Source organism: Mixophyes fleayi, chromosome 1, assembly GCF_038048845.1.
Source record: "Mixophyes fleayi isolate aMixFle1 chromosome 1, aMixFle1.hap1, whole genome shotgun sequence".
Classification (NCBI taxonomy): domain Eukaryota; kingdom Metazoa; phylum Chordata; class Amphibia; order Anura; family Limnodynastidae; genus Mixophyes; species Mixophyes fleayi.
In genome coordinates this window covers 319,265,644-319,275,915 of record NC_134402.1, presented here as the reverse complement: position 1 = coordinate 319,275,915, position 10,272 = coordinate 319,265,644, and the positions used below count along the sequence as shown (strand labels likewise).

General features: G+C 40.3%; 1 protein-coding gene across 1 annotated transcript; it reads left to right on the top strand.

The window, feature by feature from the left end:
* Window positions 1–860: 860 nt before the first annotated feature.
* On the top strand, window positions 861–9,773 carry LOC142153655 (telomerase protein component 1-like). The gene is made up of 5 exons (XM_075210891.1): window positions 861–953; window positions 3,397–3,570; window positions 5,220–5,404; window positions 8,085–8,409; window positions 9,693–9,773. The coding sequence occupies exons 1-5, from the start codon at window positions 861–863 to the stop codon at window positions 9,771–9,773; spliced, it is 858 nt and encodes a 285-aa protein (XP_075066992.1).
* The last annotated feature ends 499 nt before the right edge of the window (window positions 9,774–10,272 follow it).

Below are 10,272 nucleotides of genomic sequence, written 5' to 3'. Positions count from 1 at the left end.
TACGGGAATGTGGTACAAACTCCTCAGGGATTTCTATTATACCTATAGTATACAGTAGGGAGTATTTATGATGTATAGTACACAGGCAGAGGGGGGCATCTACCCCCTGGCTGGTCCCATAGTGGGCTAACTTGAGGTGGGTCACAGGGCTGTCTGCACTTTTTTTTTTCCTTTAAAATGTTCCTAATAGTCTGCTGAGTCTTGTCCACCAGGCTAAAATTTGCCAGCCCTCTCCTGATTGTACATGGAGGTTGGCAGAAAAACAAAGCTGGATGAACTTATATTTCTGTGAGTTTGACGCTCAGTCTCTCTGCAACTGGCAGACACTTGTTCATCCACTGTCTGTATGTGACTTACCACTAGCCTCTAATGAAAACTGCCAAATTCAGTTCGCTTTACTCAACATAATAAAAATAATAATTTGTTGCGAATTTAAATTTAAAGCATAATTGCCAACCCATGGCTTAGAACTGGGGGGATGCACCTAGTAACAATCTGCAAATCTGTTTTATTTTTCCCCATGAATGTCGATCCCAAATGCCTCTCCAACGAGTTCTTTATACATTGCACCTGCAGGCTACATCTGTCCCAGAACACGTATTAAAACGGTAAAGCCGCTTACTTACAATACTACACATATATCTGATCTGACAGTCTGTAATGTTCATGTATTCGGGTACACTGTAGTCAGACTGCGCTTGACGTGTGGTCAGATTACATCCCTGCATATAATGATTCTTAAGGTATAAGGATATTATATACAGTCTCCCATAGGTCCCCTTACATTTGCACACTGCACGGAGCCGTGTCGGGCAGTATTTCCGGGTGTCTTGTAGACAACAGCAGCGTCATGCGCTTCCATGGTGACCCTGACTGGGCAACTGAACCGTAATATGGGGGTCGTGGTGACCAAGATGAGTGGAACCAAGAAGGACAGGCATGGAAGTGTCCAGGTAAGACACGTGTCACCTCTTCCTCTCAGTAATCCACCTGCTAACACAACGACAGGTTTAGGAATGGATCTACCTGGAACGTGTTTATGTTGCACATTCATTACAAACATTCGTTTACTGAGTGCGAGTTGAATGTCCTCAGTGTAACCAGTAAATCTGGATGAAGTAGAACTGAAACAAACTTCCAATCTGCAGTTTTCTACTTGATGCATCATGTGTAGATTTGAATAATTATATATGGATTATAGCTGGGCAAAAGTTTAGTATATATCAAATGTCATATTTTTTTCAGACTCCCATCTGCCTGCTTCTACCTAAGATGCCCTTAAATGTCTCTATTTTAAAAATAAAAAATAAAACTTTAAAGGATTATGTATTCTATATTTTAGGGGGAGATTCAGTTGCTGTGGAAAGGAAAAATGAGCAGAGATTTCTGTCAAATATCTGCAGCGAGTTGTCTTGTCGACATTCCGGAGACACATTGCGGCTAATTATTTACTTGTGTCAAATTTAATATAAGGCTTTTTTTTTTTTTTATTCCTCCATCATCTGCCTTGCAAATAATAATATGTTGCTGTGTGTATATTAATAGTAGTAAATAATGGATCGTGGATCTGTCATAGGGGATTATAGCATATTTGGTTGATTCTTCACAGGTAATTGAATTCCCCGCTATGTGTCATTACATTTTGAGGTTACTATACCCCAAGAAGGGCACACCATTTTCCTCATACATTACCAGATCAGTACATACCACATCCTTCCTCCGCTCAGTCAACCAGATTTCCCAATCCTCCGGCACTTGGCATTTTAGCAGACCTCTATTGCACTGTCCATATAACATGAGTTGTTCTTCCAAGAGAGGCAACAGAATCCCAGTTACTTTATAATGGGCTCCACCCGATCACTGGGACAATAACAAAAGCCCGTCCCTCCTGAGTGCCAAAGTAAACATCGACCCTCTTGGTTGCTGTTTTTATAAACCTTTATTCCACCAAATCACGCTTGATATTTTTGTATAAATTAGGTTATTATGTTCAAGCTTTTTTCAATGTAACACTCAATGTTCACACTCCATCCTGCCCACTGTGATCGTCCAATGATCGTCGCCTCTCTTCCCCTCTGATTACCTCTTCTCACGCACGTATCCAAGACTTCTCCCGCACCACTCCCCTCCATTGGAACAAGCTCCTTCGCTTCATCAGAATATCCTCTAATCTGTCCTGTTTGAAACGAACATTAAAAACCCACCTTACCTTAAAAGCCTTCCAATCACCTGCCTAACCACCCACCTGTCAGTTACCTCTCCCTCTCTTCCCTTACCCCCACCCCCCCTTCTCGACTCTGTCTCCGTCTCACCATTGTGTCTCTGTCTGTCCTCCCCTCCCTTTAGATTGTAAGCTCCTTTGAGCTGGGCTTTCTTGCCTCCTGTTTCCACCACTTTTAGCTCCAATCTCCAGCTACTCAGCCCACCTCCTCTCGGACCTTCTGCCCTCCGACTCCTCTCACTTCTCTCTCTTCCTCTCAGTGGCTCTTAACCTGTCATCCGCGTCCACCCTTTGGGGCTCAAGTTACCAGCCTGCACTGATTATCCCTCACCCTTTCTCTCTAGCTGTGCTTTGAGCTCCCTGAGTTATAGTGCTTACTGTTGTACTGTGCCATTGTTTGTCCTTGTACGGCGCTACGGATACTTTGTGGCGCCCTATAAATAAAAATAATAATAATGGCATTGCAGCCTTATAAAATAATGGCATTTGGCATTATGTTTGATAAATCATCAGTTATGACTTTTTGACTGAATTCTAACAAGGATGTTGTAAAACATCTATTGCTGGCAGGGGCAGGGGGGTATCTTGCCTCCGTGCCAGTCCCAAGGTGGGTTACCTTGGGCTGTGTCACTGGACCACCTGCATTTTGTTTTCCTTTAAAATGTTCCTAATAGGCTGCTGAATCGAATCGTACCCCCCGGGCTGAAATATGCGACCCCCTCCCCTGATTACTGGCACAGTGGGCCTGTAACACACAGATCTTTTCAATTGTACTATTTAGAATGTAAGTTTTTTAACCCACTGCACATATAACCATAATGTAGTGTACACTGGTTAAGAATTATATACACTTCCTACATTGAATGGACAGCTTAATCAACTTGTGCATTACACAATATAACTACATATTTGTGTATGTAACGCCTGTCTCACCTATGCTATATTCATATGTTGGACCTAAAGTGGTCATGTTGCCAACCCCCTGGGTTTCTTGTATAATGGAGAGGTAATACTGAAGCTGGGTTTGATTGCTTTCATTAACATTGTTGTCCAGTAGCAAGAGGAATGGATGGGTACATTACCAAATATTATAGTTCTTTAGTGTAAGCTAACATAAAATGAATTTATATATCCTTTAATTAATTCTTTATAATATGATTCTTCTATGTTATTAGTGCTCAGCTGCGGATATAGCTCAGATGTGGGATGTGATTAATAACTTACCTCTGGTTGAAAGGCTGCCTGATCCCTGCTACCAGCCATTGTCTGCTGAATGGGTCACCGTAAGAGTGTTTGTCTCATCTACATTTGAAGATTTTCACTCCGAGAGAGAAATGTTGGTAAAAGAGGTGAGGATGTGGAACAGCTTTAGCACCCTGATGAGTCCATTAATGGGAACCCTAACTTCAGAGAACTTGCATATAATGTATCCAGGCTGATTTGTTTATCGTGCCCTTTCGTGTATACGAAAACAAATAAGCGAAGGTCTGTGGACTAGATACAATTGTATTTACACAGCACATCTGTATCTCAGAGCAAGGAAAATTTAAATAAGTACATCTGATCTGTCTGGACAATAGAATTCTCTAAATATGGAGTCCCCCTTTAACATATGCATGTAGAGAAAATACCTGAACTAGATTTAGTTGTAACTCCACATTCGTAATAATGTTTGTTTGCGTTTTCTTTCTTATAATGACCCTTTGGCTTAAAACTAGGATACTCCAACAGGAGTGGTTAAAGATAGAATTATCTCCAAGCTTGTAGATCAGTGGGTTATTAAAATGGTGGCCATAATAATCATATTTTTGCAAACTTATCTTTTGTACTCTTAAGTAGTTACTAATCATTTTTTTTTATATTATGAGTGTGTACAAATCCCCAATCCCCAAGTAATACACACATACTGTGGTTGAAGTGGAAATTTAGAAGTGGTGGTATGGAAAATGTAAGCGAATGGAATTTGATAGCTTTAAGGAGTAGGTGTAGTGGTGATAATAAATATATATATATATATATTGTTTATGCCAAATAGTGGCTTTTCTTGCTCTTTAACTTGCAACGCTGTTTCACAAACATTTAGGTCCAAGAGGGGGGATATTTAGACCCCTGCCTGATTGTAGATAATACTCATTGCCTACTTCTCTGTAGACATTAAATATTGTGTATTTAATCAAACTGCTTTTATAATGCCTAATAAAGTGCGGTGGTAGACAGCATATTGATGCTGACTACCCCAACAAGACTTCCCCTGACATCAGGATTCCGAAGGCCCGCTTCCCGCCCTTCACCGATGACAACCGACTTCAGCCAATGACGATGAAGTAGGAAGGCGGCTGCGGTTGATGACTTCATTGATCGCTGTTGTTAAGGGGGTAATGTATGCACCCGTGTACAATGTAGTTTGCAAAGCCTTCTACATTGTACATGGGTGCATGTACAATTTTCTGAAGTTGGTGTGAAGATGAGTCGTCATCGGTGAAGTTTGGGAAGCAGCCCTTCGGAGTCCTCATGCCGGGGTAAGTTTTGTCGGAGTTCTCACAATTGATATGCCGTACCACACCCAATAAAGTGAATACTGTAATTATTATTGTGACGCTGCTGCTTCCTATTGGCTCTGGAAGTTTTTAAGTCCACTCTACAGGTATCCACTAGCTGGACTCTTCCATCCTCTTCCATCCTCTTCAGCACATGACCTTATGGTAAGTAAACTTGTATTAAAGTGGTTGCCCACTATTGGACTACCTCCTATGTATAAAATTGGGGTTCTCTACCTCCACAAATCTCGCTGTTGCCTGACAGCTCTGTTTAGTTGCAGGTAGCTGTTCCAGCTCACAATTCAGGACCTCGTCCCACGTGATAGAGCAGAACAGCATTTTACCAATGATTATATCCATGTTTTTGGTGTTTCTTATTTTTTATGCATAGAAGAGAAAAACCAGAGAGACCACAGTTATCTTACAGATTATAGAGGCAAATGCTTCTAATATTGTTGCAGGTGTTTCCAGAACTAAGGGAGTGGTGCGAGGCCCGGAGGATCTGTCTAGTCGAGTGTGACTTAAGATGGGGGATACCTGAGGATACGCCCTCAGGCGAGATTTTTGCCACATGTCTAGGTGAACTGGATCTATGCCACCAGGACACTTTTGGAATGCCCTTTATGGTGGCACTGCTAGGTCAACGGTAAATAGTGATTTGTTTTATTTTTTTCTCAATTTAAAATATAAAATTTGCAACTGTCACACAAGTTCTTCTGTCTAGAATTACAATATTTAGTTTTTTTTAATTATTATTATCATTTTATTTTGCAATCTTTGCTTTGCCAGTCTACCGGTGGCCCTTGTCTTGAAGAACGTTTCACATACATGCAAACCTGAAAAATAAATATTTAAATACACATTATGGTATATAAAGTGACTACTTTATCAGAATAACCCTCAGTCACCTGGCCCTGAAGGCTTTCTCAAGGCCCGTTATAAAAACTATGCCCCATCTCTCTCTCCCCATTTGTTGCAAATTTTTATCAAGATTTTGAAAAAAGCATATTTTCAACCCAAATCTACCGACTTGAAAATAAAAGGTGTACCAAAACCAAATTAGAGACCCTTCGGACTGTGTCAATTAAAGACCAATATCCTCAGATATCGATCTCAAACTGTTTGCAAAACTGTTGGCTAAGAGACTAAACCCTTTGCTGCCAACTGTAATTGACTCTGACCAGGTGGGTTTTTGCCCAATCTCGTCAAGCCTGTGACAATACAAGTGGAATTATTAACTTAATACATCACATTAACGACCCTAGCTGCCATCGGTTGTCCTTGCCCTGGATGCTGATAATGCATTCAACTGGATGTCCTGGACTTTCATGCAGCAAACCCTAACAACTGTTGGTCTACAATGGGACTACAATCATGCTATTTAAACGTTATATTATAACCCTTCCTCTTCTGTGTCAATCAACTGCTATATCTCTAGAAGATTTAAAATAAGTAATGGCACAAGGCAAGTCTGCCCCCTTTGATCAATGATTTATGCCCTCTGTAACAGGCTCCGGAGAGCCAGAATACGTGCTATTCCTGACATTAACGGGATCCAATTAGGTATCCACCATTACAAAATTTCGCTCTTTAATAACAGTGTCAGAGGCCTTAGCTTTCCGTTTACCTGCCCATTTAAAAAAGCTATAGGAGTTCAACTTTAAATTCCTCTGGAGACCCAAAGCATCTTTATAAATAAACACTATAATCAATGATTCCAATCGAATATCCTCCAATTGATTGAGACAATCCAAATGCATCTAAACGTTTGGAATCCTATGTACATCTCTTAGATAGGCCGAATTAATGCCATTGAGATGACCATCCTACCACGATTGCTTTACCTTTTTCAATGTCTCCCTTCCAAAAATGCACCCTGCAATCCCTCCAAACTCAGTGCAATAAATTTATTTAGGCCAACAAAAAACCTAGAATACCGCATGCCGATCCTATATAAATAACTGACCATGGGAGGTAATTGTCTTATGCTACTGAATAAATATTTTTTCAAGCTTCACAATTATCTCACATGATTGTCTGGCACTCTAAATCAGGTTTAAAAGAATAGGTGGAGATTAGACTTCCTTCCTTGGCTAAGCAAAGGTTACCAACCAGCTTCTGCCTATGAAATTCTGACAATCAAACTAAAATTGTCTGGGACGAATATACTATTCTAAATAAGCTCTCGCCATACCCCTCACCCCGGAAAACCCAGCAGCTCCTCACTCCCATGGATTTGGGCAGGTATTAACTGCTTTCTCAATATCTCTGGGGAGTTTGCACCCCCCCAGTCTTTGCTGATACAAGAAATATATGGTATAGCGCAGTTGTTATGTAGATGTATGAAAATTAAAAAATTTTATCTGTTCACAGAGGAAATAATATAAGCAAAGACCATTAACTCAAATAGAGCGCTCCAGTATTTACGCTATAGGTCACAAGAGCCTGATTTCTATCCTCTACAACTCCATACTCTGCCAAGATCAACAAACTCTTGAACCTCATGAGGCTAAATAGGAGAAAGACGTGAATACCACCCTAGAGACGAAGGACTGGGATGACATCAGATGTAGAATAGCTTAAGCCTCAATCAATGTAGCTTATAGGGAAAATGCGTACAATATATATATATATATATATATATATATATATATATATATATATATATATATACACCAGATGGTAGATGGTTATTAACCTAATTTACCAGATAACGGAATTTCAGGTATCTACTGATCCTGTTGTACTACTGTTAAACAAAACCAATACTTTGCTTTCAAAATGGAAGATAGGCTTATTGTTCATATAAGGAGTGCAGCTAAAATCCTAATCGCTAGGGAATGGAAGAAGAAGCCCTACCACCACCCCAATAGAGAGGCTCTATGTAACCGCATATGGTATGTTGTCTTGATGGAATACCTATCCAGCCTGCTTGGTGATAGGATGTTTGTTTCCACAAAACTTTGAACCTTTGGTACCAACACCATAATTCCACTCATTGACACTCAAAACCTTAAACTCCCTCTCTGCTAAATGGACAGATCATGCAGATCTATCCCGATGCCACATTGCACAAATTCAGTCCGTCAACCCCCAGTCGTTGTGGTCAGTCGATGGTCATGCACACGTCAGTGCTCTCATTGGCCAACCAGATTTTCCATCAAAATCAATCAAAATTAGAATGATCATGATTGGATTTTGAATGGTCGAGTGATATGTAATAATTCTTTTAGGCATAGATATCAGCAAGCCACAGAGTATCTGTCTTGTTGAAGTCAGTGGATTATTCAGAAAAAATGATGGCAGATTTCTTCCCCGTCTCCTAGTGCTGGCTGGATACCAGACATAGTAGAGGTACCTCAGGAAATTGTTGAAGTCTATAACTGGATCAATGGTATGTCTGTAACAGGCACAGAGATACTGCATGGTGCTTACAGAAGCTGCAATCCCAATGCTACCTTTTGCCTGCGAGATTCATCCTTTATGGCCCAGCTGCCACTGCAAGATCTTCAACGATATGAAGACAAAGGTCATAAGGCTTTATTTATGCAGTCTCTCAAGGAACAAGTGTGTTGCCGCTTTCCTGAAGAGCAGATTCTCCAGTATGAATGCCAGGTACTTGGCACTGACTGCGCCACCGGAATAGAGAAGGTAAGCAAAAGACTCTATACTCTTTCATTCTATAGTACATGGATTTTAAAGACGCCCAGAAGAAACATGCTATTAGTAAGTGAAGTACTCAGCCCTGGCTGCCAGTGACCAGGGAGAGAGAGAATCAATAATGTTTTAATGTACTGTGTGAAATGAAATTTTTAATTGAACATAAATATTTTTTTTAAATTCGAAAACAACTGTTTAAAAGCATAATGTTCTAGTCTTCCTTTTACAATCCTTAAACAAAGCTCTAATCCTGATCATTAACCAAACACAAGCTATAAACCATTCTTGGTCTGGTTTAAATGGCTGACTGTTTGCTGTGGAAGCCAAACTGAGCAAGTTGAAACAGACTCAGCCCCTCAGACAGGCAGTGGTTTGAGAGGTGAGCTAGCAGTCACACTGTTCCACTGTGCCATTGTATATATATATGGCATAATTATAACCATAGAAGACTCATTTAAGGCTTTTTATTAAATGGTGGTCATTTAAAGCGAGAATATATTTAAAATATTCCTTGTTGAAAAGCCAGTAACATCAGACCATGTAAGATCTTTCCTCTTTGTCTCACTATGAAAGTATGTATGTATAAGTTTTATGTAAGTTATATACTGATGTTGGATAAAGAGCGAATAGATACATCATTTTTAATTACAAAGAATATGAATGAAACACTGTTATACAGACATATAGTATATATATATATATATATATATATATATATATATATATATATATATATATAAAAAATGTATCTAAATGTCATGAGACATATTCTTAATGGGGCAACACACCAACATGCTCCAGGTCAGTGGACCCTGTAACTCCCCCAGAAGAGACTAATGTTTTTCCCATCATTGCTGGACCTGGTGGCCCGTGCACCATGGTCCACAGACAGCCTATAGACCATCCACGAGTCTTGAAGTCAACAACTGAAATATAATTCCCCTTCTATAATCAGCTTGACAAGGGGCCCTCCACCCTCAAGTACCCTGGCTGCTATAGGTAATCCACAGCTCCCTGTTGTGAGCAGGCTGTAATTATAACAACTCTTTTCAACTTTGTTGAGAAAAACAGGGGCCCAAATATAAATATTATAACACTTTGTAGTCTTATCACCACCCTCCAGCATACACATTGGAAAAGTCCAACATGACTGCTCCAGCCCTTACAGGGCTCTTTACTCACTCTGCAGTAGTAACCATCTGAGGTTAAATTGCCCTGTACCAATCATATTACAGTTAACTATATAAAGATATCCACTTGTTTCTGTCTCATAGGGGGAGATTCATTTGCTGAAGATGTGGCACATGGACATCACCACAATGTCTAGCTGCTCATATTGGCAGCAATTACGTTAGGAATCTCCACTTATTTTTCGGTGTGAGGAAAAATGAGCAGAGATTCCAGCCATAAAATCAGCGCAAATGGGTCTCTGCAGACGTTACGGCCGCACCTTGCACTGTTTTGAATCTCACCCATAGGAAAGGGGGGGGGTGGATTATATTCTGAGTGAAGTGCCACTGGAGTGTCCCATGAAGAGGACTCCACTGTGAATGTCTGGCCTGAAAACTCTTCTCATTTTTGCTCACACCTCACAGAGCTACCCCCAGAATTCAGCACGTATAAATGAAGTGTGAGGCTACTTGTGCATAGTTGAATTCACCCCAATAAGTATCCACTGCCTGTAATACAGGGTCAGATGGATTACAGGCAGGATTATTATTCTGCTAATCCAATTTACTGGCCTGTCTCAATCCACATGGATCATGCCCTGTCCAACAGGTCTCAACTAAACAAGTTCTCTGCTTTTTCTCTCAAGTATTAGACATCACTTTTGTTTAGTTCTAACTTTATATC

Excerpts from the sequence above, each read along its gene's own strand:
- LOC142153655 (XM_075210891.1), top strand. The coding sequence starts at position 861 with ATGGTGACCCTGACTGGGCAACTGAACCGTAATATGGGGGTCGTGGTG. Across the intron at positions 954-3,396 it reads ACAGGCATGGAAGTGTCCAG|TGCTCAGCTGCGGATATAGC; the intron begins GTAAGACACGTG and ends CTATGTTATTAG. Across the intron at positions 3,571-5,219 it reads GAGAAATGTTGGTAAAAGAG|GTGTTTCCAGAACTAAGGGA; the intron begins GTGAGGATGTGG and ends ATATTGTTGCAG.